Here is a 17,523-nt window from a genome sequence, read left to right on the forward strand (position 1 = left end):
ACACAGGGAATTCATTATTACTAAAAATAACAATAGCAAATATGCCCTGATTGTTTACTCTCTGCCAGACATTTGCTAAGACTTTACATACATTATCTCCGATACACATCACCGCAGTCTGGAGGTGGGCACTACTATGATTCCAAGACCAGGGGACTGAAGCTCAGGAGGGGTAACCAGGATCCAACACGGGTCTTGGGACGCCGGTGCCCGTACTCTCACCACTACCCCGCACTCTCCACTCACCCCCAGCATCACAGGCCAATGGCACTGGGGCCCAGAACCGCAGCCAGACACACGGCCCCTCCCCGGGGCACACACCAGAGGCATCTGCCGGGCCCTGCCCTTGGCCGTGTTACCATGAATCCCGAAACCAGGAAGGCCTGGAGTCGTGAAGTTTTTGTCAGGAAATTGGCTGGGCAGGCAGCTAAGGTATAAGCATTCCAACAACGTGGAATTAAAACCACAGGGCTCTTAGAGAGAGAGGAGGAAGCGGAGGACCTGCATTATTGATGGGCTCATTCCACAAGAAATGGAGCGTCAATTTCCACTGAGCACTTTAGTCAGATCCTGGAGTTGGCTTGCCCCCTCCCTCCCTCTCTCCTCTCCTTTTGGGTCTCCCCTGGCTTCAAAAAACCAAAAGTGATGTGGCTCTCAACAATACGAAGAGTATACCAGGCTTTTTTTTTTTTTCATTTTGTTTTTGCTTTTTAGGGCTGCACCTGTGGCATGTGGAAGTTCCCAGGCTAGGGGTCGAGCTGGAGCTGCAGCCGCTAGCCTAGGCCACAGCCGCAGCAACCCCAGATCCGAGCTGTGCCTATGACCTACACCTCAGTTCACGGCAATGCTGGATCCATAACCCACTGAGGAGGCTGCATCCTCATGGATACTAATTGGGTTCGTAACTCACTGAGCCACAGCTCCCAGGTTGTTTGTTTTTTGTTTGTTTGTTTGTTTGTTTTAAGCAAGGAGATTTGGTGGCAATAAGAGACCGTAATAACAATAAATAAATAAAATACAGTCAAGACTGCTAGACTATATACTGTATGCCTGAAGGTCCCAGGCATCTGCCTGAATTGGGCCACAAATTTGGCTGTGGCCTCTGAGCGGCCTCCTTCCAACATCATGTCATCAATTCAGTGGCCCTTCCTCCCCTGCCACAGGTGTGTTTAATGACAAAATCAAGGACTGCTCCCTCCTGAACACAGTGGTTGGATCTGTCACGGTCCTCCCTGGAAGACCTGAACTGTCATCTGCCAGAGACAGGGAAGATGTTGGGTGCCAGCAGCCATCATGCTTGCTGTGCAGATGATACTAATGATACTGCTGGAGTTCCTAGATCCAGCCATGCCTGAAACCCTCTGTCCACCCTAGATATTTCTGTCTTTTTTGGAGTCAGCTTGAGTTTGAGTCCTGTCAATGAGGAAGGAGCTTAAGAGCTGTGACTAGCATATAACATTAAGTGTGAAGGACAAGGCAAATATAAACACACATCACGTTGTTCAGGGAAAGTATTAGAATCACTTAAGGAGAGTTTCCCATTATACAAAAAGTTCTCTACTGATTTTCTACAGGTCTTGATTGTTCAAACCAGCCATTCATGCTGAAAAATCATACATTTCCGTAGTGTGGGATTCAGGACCTTTATGATCCAGGCCCTGCTAGCTCTTTCACCTCCTCTCTCCCTATGGGGCTCCACATCTTTTCTCTCCAGCTCAATAAAAGGAATGAACTACATGCCACTCCTAAGCACATGAGCTCTTCTGCCTCCTGCTTTTGTCCGTGGTATCCTCCCAGCCTGAAAGGTCCTTTCCTGCCCTGGTCTGCCCGCCAAATTCCCATCTATCCTGATAACTCGGTAATCATCCCCTTCCCTGCCAGCTTAAGCAAGATGCAACGTTTTAAAAACAATGTGATTCCATTTGTATGAAATATACAGAAGAAGAAAAAAAATATATATAGAGAAAGTAGATTAGTCGTTGCCTAGGACTGGAGGATATAGTGGGGGGGTTTAGGAATGATGGCTAAAGCGTATAAGGTTTTCTTTGGGGGGTGATGAAAAGGTTCTAAAGCAGGTTGTGTTTTTTTTTTTTTTTTGGTCTTTTTGTCTTTTTTGTTGTTGTTGTTGTTGTTGCTATTTCTTGGGCCGCTCCCGCGGCATATGGAGGTTCCCAGGCTAGGGGTCGAATCGGAGCTGTAGCCACCGGCCTACGCCAGAGCCACAGCAACGCAGGATCCGAGCCGCGTCTGCAGCCTACACCACAGCTCATGGCAACGCCGGATCGTTAACCCACTGAGCAAGGGCAGGGACCGAACCCTCGACCTCATGGTTCCCAGTCGGATTCTTTAACCACTGCGCCACGATGGGAACTCCAGAAGGTTGTGTTGATCATCACACAACTCCGTGAATATACTAAAAGCTACTGAATCATATACTTCAAATAGGTGCAGTGTATGGTAGGTGAACTATAATATCTCAGTAAAGCCTTTAAAAATAGAAGTCAAGATGAGATTACACTACTCAAAATAATACAACAAATAATACCAAGATGTTACAAACGGAGCTTCAGACATCAAGTTCCCTCCATGCCCACCCCCCGTATTCTGCAGAACCCCCGCGCAAGTGACCTGGGGGTTGAGCCCAGACTCTGCCCAGGAGCAGAGGGTCCTCGTCAAGGCGCTGACATTCCGCTCCCCCCCCCACCTCCTTCCTCACTGTAACTGGCAGGAACCATGGTGATAACAGGGACTCACCGTGGGCAGCTGGCCTGACAGCAGGTGGCTGTCCTGGGCCAGCATGTTGGACACCATGATGGCTGGGAGGTCCATGGCCTGGTAGGAGTAAGCAGGGAGCAGTCCGTTGGGTGCGAGGCTGTGGCACAGCGAATGGTAGCCGGCTTCGTGGTCCCCCAGGTGCAGGAGGGATGGCTCGGGGAGGTTGGGAGGTGTTATTGGGGGGATCTCATAGTCTTCGTTGCTTTCGTTCTGGCTGGTGTAGGTCTAAAACATCAAAAGGCCATGTGGTAACTATTACATTTCGAACGGATAAGCCATGAGGTCCTACTGTACAGCACAGGAAACTATATCCAATCTCTTGGGATAAACAGTGATGGAAGATAACATAATAAAAGGAATATATATATGTTGAATAGAAATGGTAAGCGTGGACACCCTGGTTTTTTCCTTATCTTAAGTATCTCAACATTTTACCACTAAGCAGGATGTTTGCTGTCGGTTCTTACAAGTATTCTATAACAGGGTACGGGCATTCCTTTTTCTTTCAATTATGCATCGATTTTTAATTTTATTGAACTTCTTTTCCCAAATCTACTGACAAGCTCAAAGGGCTTTTCTCCTTTAATTCAGTTAATACGGTAAATTGCTACACTTGGTTTTTCTAATGCGAAAACAACCTTGCATTTCTGGAATGGACCCTCCTTGGTCACGATATGTTATTATTTTCATGCATCATTGGATTTCTTTGGCCATGCCCACAGCAGGTGGAGGTTCCTGGGCCAGGAATCGAACCCACGCCATAGCAGTGATCTGGGCTGCTGCAGTGACAACACTGGGTCCTTCACGCACTGCACCACAAGGAAACGCCACATTATTGGATTTTGATCGCTGTTGTTTTCTTTAGGATTTCTGCATCTAGGATTGACCTAGAATTTTCCTTTTCCACACTGCCCTTGTTGGGTTTTAGTACCAAGGTTATGTTAGCCTGTGGAACCATTCCTCCTTTCCTACACTCTGCGAGAGATTAGACTAGGAGAAGAGACATGTATAAACTGCAAGACTGATGTGAGAAAACATGAAAGAGAAGTTTCCAGACCCAGAAGACAAAGCCAGGGTGTTTAATAGACCTCTGTTCAATCAGCATTCTGGAGGGAGAAGAGTGAGAATGAGGCAGAGGAATAAGTGAAGAGATGATGGTTGGGAATATTCCAGAACTGATGAAGGACACCAGAGATACTGGTGAATATGACGGGAAATCTTACAACCGTCATAGTATACCATGTGTCGAGAGGAAAAAAACCCACAAAACCACAACAGCATACAAGAAATACATCTAACAATCTTATGTTCTTTGGTAAGTATGTGTATTAAAATAGCTAGCATGTGCACTGAAGCCAAATACAATGCCGCCTTCTTGGTGGGTAGGCTCTCAGTGAGTATTTGTTGGATGAGGTCATTGAGGGGTGAAGATGGCTAGGATGTGAGTGGAGTTATGGTGAGAATCACTAAAATACCTGCTTAGTGTCAATGCCTTTTTCCTTGGGCACCTGTGATTTGAACCTCAACTTAATTCCTGGGAAGAGCCCTAGACTGACCTTTATAGCCACAGAAAGCTCCTTGGAGAGGACAGTGCCTTGCCACACTCATGTCATGCCCACGCCTTGGACCCAGAGCCCGAGCCACCTCTTGCTCACTAGCTCCCTCTGTAGGGCTGTTATGAGATTATTTCACAGATAAGCAAACTGCAGTCCAGGAAGAAGTGACCCTGTTGGTGGCCAAGGGCATTCGGAGCCATTGGGAATAGGACCCAGTCTTCTGACCCCCACGATCTGGTTCCTTCCCATCACAAGTAGTTGCTTCCAAGAGCTGAACCAAGCTCATGGGTTTGGGGACCGACTCCTGCCTCACTGCTCTGCATGCTTAAACCCAAAGGTACATCTTTCTTACGGCATGATCTTAGCCTGTCATCGCCCTCCCTCTGGGCTCAGGTCCACATTGCACAAAGGGGGAGGGAGGATGGACTCATTCATTTCTCGACCTCCATGGCTAAGTGCACATATTGGCTCATCAATCAATGAATTCAATGATTTCAATCCAATTCAATGGGAGTCTTAAGCTGGTGCCTGGGAGTAACAGAAGGAGCAGGAGAGACGACCCAAGGAAGGCTGTTTGTCCTGGTCACGCTTGATACCTGAGAGGAAACCAGGTTCTGGCTGGTCTCAGCTCTGCTGAAAACAATTTCCTTGAGTATTTTTCTCAATCAGGGAATATAAATATCTAACATCTATTGAGCATACAGTATGTGCCAGGTGTAAGTACTTTACAAATATTTAATGTATTTAATTACTAAAACACCCTTGCAAAGGAGGTTCTGTATATGCCCGTTTTACAGATACAGAAACTAAGGCGTGGAGAGGGGAATTTACTTGCCCAAAGTCACACAGTTAGACAAAGGTCTCACTCCCTCCTCCCCTAATTTACACTGTCTGCAAAGGAAGGCAACATCTTCTAGTCTGTGACACGAACCCTGAGCCACCGGGTCCTAACCATCCTTAGAGGCAGTGTGCCAGCTAATGGCCCAACTGGGGGCTTGGGCATCAAGAAATGGGCTTTGGTCCAGCCTTGTTATCGATGAGCTTGGGAAAGTAACTCCTCCCTCTAAAAGGTGAAGATCAGAAGCACGTTTTCTTACACAGGATCCCAGCTCAGCCCTCTCCCTCACTGTCTCTTTCCTGGAGTATAACCCCCACTACTAGTTCCTGATCACCAATTATATGTGGGGTGTTTTATTTAATTATTGACTTCATTAGCGTTATTATTAATATTATTGTTTTAAGGCTGCCAATAGCTTTTCCTTAACCTGACCTCTAGCTGATTTTGAAGTACAATATATCAGATTAAGGGAGAAAATGTGGACTTCTTCATTTAAATATTCACTTTGGATAAGTGACCTCAGCCTGGTTTCTTGTTCATCAAGAACTTTTTCTTTTCTTTTTTCTTTTTACGGCTGCACCTGCGGCATATGGAAGTTCCCAAGCTAGGGGCTGAATCAGAACTGCAGCTGAGGTCTATGCCACAGCCACAGCAGCATCGGATCTGAGCCTCCTCTGCGGCCTACACCACAGCTGCGGCAATGCTGGATCTTTAACCCACTGAGCACAGCGAGGGATAGAATCTGCATCCTCATGGAGACAGGATCAAGTCCTTAACCCACTGAACCACAACGGGAACTCCAGTGCTGGGTGTCTAATATGCACAGCATCTCTATTTTTTTCTCCACAATTTCCTAGGTGTGTAGCATAGAACTAGTAGGTGTCTTCAATATCCCAGCTGTGTCTATAATGACCTCCTACATCTCCCCACTTACAAATGTGCATCACCTGTGATCTCCCTAATTCTCCAAGTCTGTCTAAACTGACCTGGGATGGCTCTCTAATTCCCCAGAGAGGTCTACCTTGTTGTAAGTTGACACCCTTATTCTCCAGGTGTCTACCTTGACATGTACATTTTCCTAAGTCCCAAGGGAGGTCTTCCCTGAACTATTTTTTTCCAGCTTTATCAAGATATAATTGACACATAAATCTCGAATTTTTAAGAGTCATGTATTTTTCTCTAGTTCACAGATCAGAAAATCAAGATCTCGAGGCTAGATTACAACCAGGAGGTAACTGTGTCAGAACCACCTCTTCGCCTGCTGCTGGGACAGTAGCAACTTCTTTAAAGGACCCTCCAGGCATCAGTCTTCCTCTTTGCATCTCTGTCCAATCTGCTCTCAGTGCCCATTCTCGAAATAAATACATCCTGAGCATCTGCTGCTTAAAAACTGGTACCTCTCTACTGAAAAGAGAGAGAGAAATAGAGAGCTCCCTCCAAACATCTTAACATGGCACCCGAGGGTGATAAAAATGCTTTTAAGATTGCATTTTGATGCATTTTGGTGCATATAAATGGGCGTTAATGTAACTTCACCTTTCAGTGCATCTCTTCTAAGACAAGGTACCCAAAAATCGAATGGTATAATTTTGTGGTGTACGATTTGCTGTAGAGAGCAGGACAGGGAAGGGTAGGAGTACCCCTCAAAATCAGAAATGGGAGTTCCCGTCGTGGCGCAGTGGTTAACGAATCCGACTAGGAACCATGAGGTTTGGTCCCTGCCCTTGCTCAGTGGGTTGACAATCCAGCGTTGCCGTGAGCTGTGGTGTAGGTTGCAGACGCGGCTCGGATCCCGCGTTGCTGTGGCTCTGGTGTAGGCTGGTGGCTGCAGCTCCGATTGGACCCCTAGCCTGGGAATCTCCATATGCCGCGGGAGCGGCCCAAGAAATAGCAAAAAGACAAAAAAAAAAAATCAGAAATGGCTGGAGAGAAAAGTACTCCATGCCCTTCTGTGCCTGGCACCTGGCTAGTACAACCCCCATCTAGATGCCACATCTCCATCTCCAATTTTGGTCACTCCTCTGAGCTCCAGGTCTAAGCATCTAAATGCCCACTCAATAGTCCCACTTGATGTCTCAGAGGCAACTCTGAGTGAACACGTGCAGAGCTGCAATCATGATGCCCCTTCACCTGGCCCCATACCTGTGTCTCCCTCGTCCTCCATCCAGTTAATAAAGGCACCGATTTGGCGTTTACCTTCGGTCACACCTCAAATCCAATAAAAGCCCTCAGAAACATTTTTTAAATCTGTCCATTTCTCTCCATTCCCACTGCCACAATCCTGGTCCAGGTTGCCAGCATCTCTTACCTGGGGAACTGCACAGCCTCCTTACTGGTCTCCCACAGCCCACTCTGGACCCCATCAATCCATTCCTTTCATGCAGCCAGAGGGGCCTCTAGAAAAGATGATCAGCTCACCACATAACTCCTGTGCTTACTCTGCTCTGCTGGCTCTCCACGGTCCTACAATAAAGTCCACAGTCCCAAACACGGCCTGGAAGTCTTGACACAGCCTGGCTGCCATCACCCCTCTAGCCACAGGGACCTTTCCTGCCTTCCAGGCCCTCACCTCATCTGCTCCCTCTGCTGGAATGCTTTGCCCGCCATACACTCCCCCTGCATCTGGCCCATCCCTTCATCCCTCGGCCATAGGTTTGGTTTCAATGTCTTCCCTGACACTCTCTAGAGTAGATCACCTTGCATTTCTCCTTGGATGTACTCCGTGAATATACGGTTAACTAATTTCTTGTATAACTGTTTAATGTTTAATGTGAATTCTGCCAGGACAGTCCTTGTATGTCTTGCTTTCCAGAATCTGGCCCAAAGAAAGAGCTCAGAAATAATTAGTTGAATGAATGACTGAGCCAGGTCCTAAGGCAGATGCCATTAGCGTGCATTTCACTCAACCTTCGTAACTGTCCTGGAGGTGGCCGTTACTGCCCCTATTGCAAAGGAGTCAGTGGGGTCTAAGTGGATAAGGGCCAGGGGGCCTGGGTTTGAATTCTGGCTCTGCCACATACTAGCTGTGTGACTTCGGGCAGGCTACTTAGCCTCTCTGTGCCTCATTTTCCTCGTATGTGGAAAGAGGGTAATAACAGGATGTATTACAGAGTTGCTGTAAAGAGTAAATGCATCAATGCCTGTACACTTCTCAGGACACTGCCTAGCACAGAGCCAGCCCTCTCGGCGACAGTTGCTATTGGCCTTGCCGGGAGTTTCAGAGACATGAAGGAACTTCCCCGGGGACACAGCGCAAAGGAACAGCAGCAGCTCTGTGCACAGTATCCTCACTCTTTTCCCCACCATGAAGGTTCCTAACTCCTCCTACCACAGGTCTGTGCATCACGGGGTGATGTCTGCCTTCAGCCTGACCACTGAGATGGGATAGGGCCTGATGCCTTTAGATGGCTCTCCGCCATAGGTGCCATATCATCTGGAAAGCAGAGTCGCAGGAAGCCTGCCCCCCGTCCCCACCCATCCTACAGCAAGACCGCCTTCCTCCCATTGGCCTTCTTCAGCCCCTTGTATGTGCTCCCCATAGTATCGTTGTCACCCGCAATGATTTGTGACTCTTTCCTCACCTTTAGCCTGCGTTCCCTCCCCCTACACCTGAGGCTCCATGAGGGCAGGGGCTAAGGCTGTCTTGTCACCAGTGCCTGGCACACAGTAGGTGCTCAATACGAGTGATGAGTGAGCACATGAAATAGGGGATGCAGCATGCTTTGGGTTTACACCTCACCTGGTGTTTCCACATCTGTCCCTTCTGACAGACCGGAAGTCCCTCTGCCCCCACTATTTATGGCCGTGGACCACTGCTTTCCTGTCTACTCCCCATACCCACAACAGGTGCTGTCACACGGCATGTGACAGTGAATGCCAAATGACTGCATGACTCCATACCATCCTTTTCTTTCTTTCTTTGTCTCTCTTTCTTTCTTTTCTTTCTTTCCTTTCTTCCTTCCTTCCTTCCTTTCTCTTTCTTTTTTTCAGGGCCGCACCCATGGCATGTGGAGGTTCCCAGGCTAGGGGTCAAATCGGAGCTACAGCTGCCGGCCTACACCACAGCCACAGCAACACAGGATCCGAGTGGTGGCTGCAACCTACACCACAGCTCACGGCAACGTCGGATCCTTAACCCGCTAAGCGAGGCCAGAGATCGAACCCACAACCTCGGGTTCTTAGTCAGATTCGTCTCCACTGTGCCATGACAGGAACTCCCGACTCCATACCTTTCATTTAAAAGCCTGAACACACTGGAAGCAGCCCAAGCGACCAAAAGCCTTTTGCAAAAATAAGCATATGTTGTATCAAAATATTGGAATCACACAATTATGACAATCCATTTAAAGAGGCAATTAACACACTTAAAAATAACTAAATATGCAAACACGTACATCCTCCTCCGAATGCAATTAAATGCTAAATGCATGACACCTGAATAGCAGCCCTGCCTGCCACGGATTCATAGCATCTGCCAGCTGCTGGACCAGACCTTGCCACACTCCTTCTCCATTTAATCCGTGTGAGTTCTGCAAAGTGACTGTTCCCTCCATTCTGCAGGTGAAGAGGATAAAGCTGAGAGAATGGACGTGTCACATGGCTAGTAAGTCTTGGTTGGGATTTCAGGTCTTGTGACTCTGAATCCATCATTTTCCCACACTGGGTCAGAGACTTCTTCAAGGCTCATGTTTCTCACTGCCTCTAAGTAAGAGATGGGTCACTTGAGTGATGCCTGACTTGCTCTCTAGCACCAGTGTCCCCATGAGAATATAGAGAGTCTAAGTTTTAAGAGCTCCAGGAGCTAAAACTACTAGCAGAACCTTACAGAGAAACTTCTGCAACGAGCTGCTTCTTCCTATTCACCCAGCCTCTCTCAACCCCCCTCCAATCACATTTCCATCCCATGATCCATCAAAACTGTTCAGCAGGGTTGCCAACAATGGCCATGTTACCAAGCCCAGTGGTCCCATCTCAGTCCCCACTTCTCCCCAGCATCTGACATACTCGGTCACCTCCTTTCTCCTGGGAATAAGTCTCTTCTAAAGCTTCTAGGACAGCAAAGAGGTTAGTCTTCCTAAATCTGAGGCCATTTCTTCTCCATATTTGCTGGTCCGCCTTCTTTGCCCCAACCTACTAAGGATGCCACAGAGCTCAGAGCTCAGACCTCCTTTCTAAACATACTCACTCTTGGAGGAGCTCATCCAGGTTCATGGCTTAAATACCATCTACAGGCTGCTGACTCCCCAACTCATATGTCCAGCCTAGACCTCTCTCCTGAACTAAAGATTCATGGAGCCCATGGTTATTTGACACCCTTGTTTGGATTTTTTTTTTTTTTTGTCTTTTTAGGGCCACACCCGCAGCATATGGAAGATCCCAAGCGAGGGGTCGAATTGGAGCTGTAGCCGCCAGCACACGCCACAGCCACAGCAATGTGGGATCTGAGCCTCGTCTGCAACCTACATCACAGCTCACGGCAATGCTGGATCCTTACCCCACTGAGCGAGGCCAGGGATCGAACCCGCGTCCTCATGGATGCTAGTCGGGTTCGTTAATCACTGAGCCACAAGGAGAATTCCCCTTGTTTAGATTTTTAATAGACATATGCAACTTAACATTCCTTGGCTCCCCTCTTTCTCTGGTGTCCTACACCAAATCTGTCAGGAAATCCTAATGGCCCCACCTTCAGAACAGGTACAAGATGGAACCACTATGGTCAAAGCCATCACCCTCTTTATGCTGGAGGATACAGCAGACTCCTGTCTGGTTTCCTTGCCTCCACCCTTGCTATGACCTATTCTCACTCAGGAGCCAGAATTCAGCCATTAAAATGTAAGGTCACGTCAGTCCTCTGCTCACCACCCTCTGACAGTCCCCTTCACACTCAAATAAGAACAAGGTCCTTATAAGGACTCCGTGGTCTAGCTCCCAACTCCCACCTACATCTCTTTACCTCCTTGACATCACCTCCTACTATTATCCTTATTCATGCCAGTTTAGCCATACTGGGCATGACTCTGCCTCAGAGCCTTTGCACTGGCTATTCCCTTTCTCTAGAAGATTCTCAAATATTCACACGGCTCATTCCTTCACCTCCCCACTCCCCATCTTTACTCAAACATTGCTTCTCAATAAGGTTTATTCTCACTGCTCGATTTAAAGTCACAAACCATCAGCCATACTCTATTGTTTTCTCACTTATTACTTTCCAATATCCTATACAGTTTACCAATTTATTTGCTTATGATTACTTGTCTCACCTCACTAGAATGTCAGCTCCATGGAGGAGGAAACAGCCATCAGTTTTGTTTACTGTGGATGCTCCCAGTTTCTTCATCAGTGCCCAGTATATAATGAGCGCTCAAATAGAATTTGATGACTGGGAGTTCCTGCTGTGGTGTAGTGAGGTAAGAATCTGACTGCAGTGGCTCAGGTCACAGCCAAGGTGTAGGTTCAGTCCCTGGCCTGGTGCACTGGGTTAAAAGATCTGGCATTGCTGCAGCTATGGCTTGGATTCAACCCCTGGCCCAGGAATTTCCATATGCTGTGGGTACAGCCATAAAAAAAAAAGTATTTGATAAATGAATGAATGAATGAATGAACAAATGAACTACTCATCAAATGTGGTAAGAAAATGAAGAATCCCCCTTCTAAGAAGTCTTTTCTGTTGCAAGGGTAAGACATAGGTTGTCTGAATCAGTCCAGGATTCCTCCCTTCCCAGAACTGGAGCATGAAAAACTGTAACTGACTGTCATTTGTGGGGAGCAAGTGGGAGTGGGAGGAAGAGGCAAGTGGCACGGCTGGGAGGTAGGGGTTTACCAACATTCGGTATCTACCACGCACAGAGATGTGTTAGGAGGCTGCCAGCATCACTTGTTCCTCAGTTCATCCATTTGTGCTTTTCTTTCCACATCAACTAAAGAATGAAAACTCAGAGCAAAGCAATGTGGCTGGGGAAGAAGGAGCATCCAGAAGGAGACTGTCAGGTTTTTCATGCACCAATTTCCAGGAAGGGAAGAATACTAGATGGATCCGAACAATCTTTTGTAACTTGACTTTGGGTCAAAGGAGGGTAAGCCTTCTCCTGGAATTCCTAGGAGGGAAGATCTTAATTAAACATCAAGGCCAATGACTCCTTGAGGGAGGGAAATAAACAGGCAAGGGGGTGGCCTCTGGACCTTGAATAAGGGATGGAGAGGAAGGAATGTAAGAACAACCAATGGGCCAGAAGCCTGTTGCAGTGATGAGCTTATGTGCCATGAAATTATCAGAATAATAAAATAAAATGACAAGTGAATCAGAAATTCAACCGTAGGAAGTAACACACACACACACACACACACACACATTTTAAATAACCCTTTATGATCAAAGCTCAAAACTAGAGAACAAAAAGAGAGCCAAGAAAGAGATTCTAAAAGGAGTGGTGAGGTGAAAAATGACTACAATTTATATTAATTCCAAATAGCTTTGATAAGGTGGCTGCAAGATTTAATGTGACTATTTCATAAGGGTTCCTAAAATAGAAGAGGTGCAGGATAGAACTATAAAATTAATAATGATCACAAACTAAAAATCTAGAGCATTTTGCTAGAAGCTATGCCATCCTTAGAGCAGATTACATATACTGATTAGTTATCTATATTGTAAGGAAAATATAAGTTTAAATAGTTTGGTATAATTTAAAAAATTTATTGAGGTGAAATTCACGAAACATAATTGTTTCAAAATTACCATTTGAGTGACATTTAGTACATTCACAATGTTTTGCAACCACCACAGCTCTCTAATTTCAAAACATTTCCACTACTTAAGAAAGAAAAACCCCATACCCATTAAGCCCATACCTATTCCCTGGCCCCAACCCCTGGTAACTGCAATCTGTGTTCTATCACTATGGATTCACCTATTCTGGATAGTTTTATATAGATGGAACCATGCAATATGTGACCTTACATGCTTCTTTCACTTAGCGTAATGTTTTTGAGGTTCATCCACAATGTAGCATATATCAGTAATTCATTCCTTTTTATTGCTGAATAATATTCCATGTATATACCCAATCTCTTATTTGTTCATCCAGTGAATGGGAAGTTTCCATCTTCTGGCTATTGTGAAGAGTGCCACTATGAATAAGTGTGGACATATATTTGTCAGGGTCTGTCTGCAGTTCTTGTGGGTCTATAGCTAGGAGTGGAACTGCTAGGTCATGTGACAATTCTATGTTTAACTTACTGAGGAACTGTCAAACTATTTTCCACAGTGGCTGCAAATTTTACATTTCCACCAGCCATGTACGATGGTTCCAATTTCTCTACATCTACGCCATTATTTTTATTATAGCCATCCTAGTGGGTGTGAAATGGTATCTTAGAATAGTTTTGACTCATATTTTCCTAATGACTAATAATATTGAGTAGCTTTTCATGTGTTTTTTTGGCCTTTTGCATATCTGCTTTGGAGAAATATCTTAAGTCTTTTACCCATTTTCAAATTAGATTGTCTTTCTGTTGTAATATTGTAGGAGTTCTTTACATATTCTAGACTTTAGACACTTATATAAGATAGATGATCTCCCATTTGGTGGGCTATTTTTCCACTTTCTTGGTAATGTCCTTTGATACATAGAAGTTTTCATTTTCATGGAGTCCAGTTCATCTATTTTTTCTTTGGTTGCTCATGCTTTTGATGTCCTACCTAAGAATCCACAGCCAAACCAAGGTCATGAAGAGTGACTTCTATGTTTTCTCCTAACAATTTTATGGTTTTAGCCCTGAGACTTAGGCCATGGATCTGCTTTGAAATAACTTTTGTATATGGCATGAGGTAGAGTTCAACTTCACTATTTCATGTGTGGCTATCCAGCTTTCTGAGCAATATTTGGTGAAGAGACTGTTCTTTCTCCATTGACTGGTTTTGACACCCTTAGTGAAAAGCCACTGACCTTAGGGAAAAGCTGTAGTTGATTTCTGGACTCCTATTTCTATTCCATTGGTCTATATGTCCATCCTCATACTAGAACCACACTGTTCTGACTATTGTGCTTTCGTAGAAATTGGGACGTGTTGTCCAACCTTGCTCTTCTTTTGCAAGACTGCTGTGGGTACTCAGGAGCCACTGGAATTTCATATGAATTTGAGGATCTATTCCATTTCTTCCTTAAAAGGTCAGTGGAAACTTGATAGGGATTGCACTGCATATGCAGATGGCCTGGGTAGTATTGCAATCTTACCAAAACTGAGATTTCCAATTCATAAACAGAGGATGTCTTTCCCATTTATTAAATCTCCTTCAATTTATTTATTTATTTATTTTGGCCCCACCCATGGCATGTGGAAATTCCTGGGCCAAGGATCGAACCCATGCCACAGTAGCAACCCAAGCCACTGCAGTGACTACATCAGATCCTTAACCTGCTGCACCACAAGAGAACTCCATCTTCATTCATTTCTTTCAGCAATGTTTTGTAGTTTTCAGTGTTTAAGTCTTTCAGCTTCTTGGCTAGATTTATTCCTAAATATTTTATTCTTTTGGATGCTATTACATATGAAATTGTTTTCTTGGTTTCCTTTTTGGATTGTTTGTTGCTGGTATATAAAAACACAACTGATTTTTTTTTTGTCTTTTGTCTTTTTGTTGTTGTTGTTGTTGTTGTTGCTATTTCTTGGGCCGCTCCCACGGCATATGGAGGTTCCCAGGCTAGGGGTTGAATCGGAGCTGTAGCCACCGGCCTACGCCAGAGCCACAGCAACGCGGGATCCGAGCCGCGTCTGCAACCTACACCACAGCTCACGGCAACGCCAGATCGTTAACCCACTGAGCAAGGGCAGGGACCGAACCCGCAACCTCATGGTTCTTAGTCGGATTCTTTAACCACTGCTCCACGACGGGAACTCCAAAAACACAACTGATTTTTAAATATTGATCTTGCACCCTGAAACTTTGCTGAATTCATTTATTAGCAATTTATTATAATTTTAAAGGAAAGCAGAAATTTCACACCATTGGAGGAACCACAAAAACAAATGGAAAAGAAAATAGAACCTGATTAATCTAACAAAAATCTGAAAAGAAAACAGGAATGAAACATGAAAAGTAAAGAACCTTCATAAAATGACAGTATTAAGACTAAATATTAGTAATCACAATAAATATGAACGATTTCAATCCCTTTATTAAAAGATAAAAAATTAATATTTTTATTAAAATAAATGAATCCCGCACATGACATTTATAATAGGCATGCCTAAAATAAAATGACATGGAAGGTTAAAACTAAGCAGATATATCAGGCAAATAAAAAGCAGAAGTGGCAAAATTAATAACAAATTAAGTACAATTCGAGGCAAAAAGCATTAAAGAGACCAAGAGGAACACTTAAGTTGACAAATGACACAATCCACTAAGAAGAAATGACAGACATAAACTTTTATGTAGAATGATAAACCCACAGGAATATAAAACATTGAAAAACTGTTAGAAGTACAAAGAGGATTTAACCAAACCATAGACATAAAGAGACACTAACACATCTCTTCAAAAACTGACAAATCAATCAGATAGAAATGAGTAAGGATAGAAGATTTGAATAACTTACTCTCTTGATTTCTCTCAATATTGAAAGAACACACATTCTTTTCAAATGTCCATCTAACACTTAAAGAAACATGACCGTGTATTAACTACTTGGATAATCTCAAACTTTTCAAAAGGCTGAGATGATATGGGTCACATTCTAGGATGTGAAAGCACTAACTTAATTTTTAACAGAAAAGGGAGAATAACAACAACAACAAAAACAACCCAATATAAAAATGGGCAGAAGACCTAAATAGACATTTCTCCAAAGAGGACATACAGATGGCCAGTAGGCACATGAAAATGTCTATTACGTCACTAATTATTAGAGAAATACAAATCAAAACTACAATGAGGTACCAAGCACCTCATACTGTCAGAATGGCCATGATTAAAAATTTCAGTCTATAGGAGTTCCCGTCGTGGCGCAGTGGTTAACGAATCCGACTAGGAACCATGAGGTTGAGGGTTCGATCCCTGCCCTTGCTCAGTGGGTTGATGATCTGGTGTTGCCATGAGCTGTGGTGTAGGTTGCAGACGCGGCTCGGATCCCGCGTTGCGGTGGCTGTGGTGTAGGCCAGCTCCGATTGGACCCCTAGCCTGTGGCCCCGGAAATGGCAAAAAGACAAAAAAAAAAAAAAAGAAAGAAAAAGAGGGAGAAGAAAAACATAGAGGGAGGCAGACCCTCCTAAATATTTGGACATTAAAAGAGCAATCTTCTAAGTAATAACTGGGTTAAAGAGGAAATCAAATCACAACTGAAATTACAGACAATAAGAATATTGCCTGACAAAAACTATGAGATGTGGACAATGGAAAATTTATAACTTTTAACCTAAATGAATTTATTAGAAGGCAAGAAAGACCAAATAGATGAACCCGGCACTCAACTCAAGAAGGTAGAAATAGAAAAAAAAAATAAACCAAAAATCAGTAGAAGAAAGACTAAAAAAATAGAAAATGAATTTTAGATAAATATAAAGAAGAGAGGGCTTGAAAAGGCTAATGAAATAGTAAACCACTGACAAGAAAAAAATAGGATACCTAAAAAGAATGAAAATTACATCAATTCTTTGAAAGTTGTGAGAATTCCTTTGCAACAGAGTATAAGGCTAATTTTCAAAAGTCTTTTATTTTCAGCTTAATTCTGTTGTTTAAATCTTCTAAATAATTATTCATTTTATTTTTCTGCTTGATCTATTGGATTCTGAGACAGGCAGGTTGAAACATTTCCACCATGGTTGTGATTTTATCGATTTCTTCCTGTATGTCTGTCCAATTTTTTTTTAATGGCTCTATCCTCAGCAATGCCAGATTCTTTAACCCACTGTGCCCAGCCAGAGATCAAACCCACACCTCCACAGCAACCCGAGCTGCTACAGTTGGATTCTTAACCCACTGTGCCACAGTGCAAACTCCCTGACTGTCCATTTTTGGCCTCATATATTTCAGAGCTATGTTGTTAAGTACTTACAAATGAATAATTATTGTATCTTTTTTGGGGAGTGTACCCTTCATTATTCAATGGTTTACTCAACTAATGCTTACTAGAATGTTCTCAAACTGACATTTAGACTACCCATTTCCATCACCTATCCCAACACTGAAAGAGAAAGGGAGAAGATTCACTGGGGGTGCGGTGGTCTATGGGAGTTGAGGGTAATTTGGCTTTTCTCCCATCCTGAACCCCCACTTTTGAGCCAAGTGAGAAAGACCCAGGAAGGAGAACAGCTTGTTGGGACTCAGCGTACAACACCAAAGGGGAATAAAACCTT

General features: G+C 44.3%; 1 protein-coding gene across 2 annotated transcripts in view; it reads right to left on the bottom strand.

The window, feature by feature from the left end:
- TOX2 (TOX high mobility group box family member 2) overlaps positions 1–17,523 on the bottom strand; it is a 144,648-nt gene that overhangs the window by 49,647 nt on the left and 77,478 nt on the right. For both annotated transcript variants that reach the window (XM_047771053.1, XM_047771054.1), the window contains exon 3: positions 2,755–3,000. In XM_047771053.1, coding sequence (XP_047627009.1) covers positions 2,755–3,000 — 246 coding nt within the window. The remainder of the gene's footprint in view (positions 1–2,754; positions 3,001–17,523) is intronic.

This window comes from Phacochoerus africanus, chromosome 3, assembly GCF_016906955.1.
Source record: "Phacochoerus africanus isolate WHEZ1 chromosome 3, ROS_Pafr_v1, whole genome shotgun sequence".
Taxonomy (NCBI): Eukaryota; Metazoa; Chordata; class Mammalia; order Artiodactyla; family Suidae; genus Phacochoerus; species Phacochoerus africanus.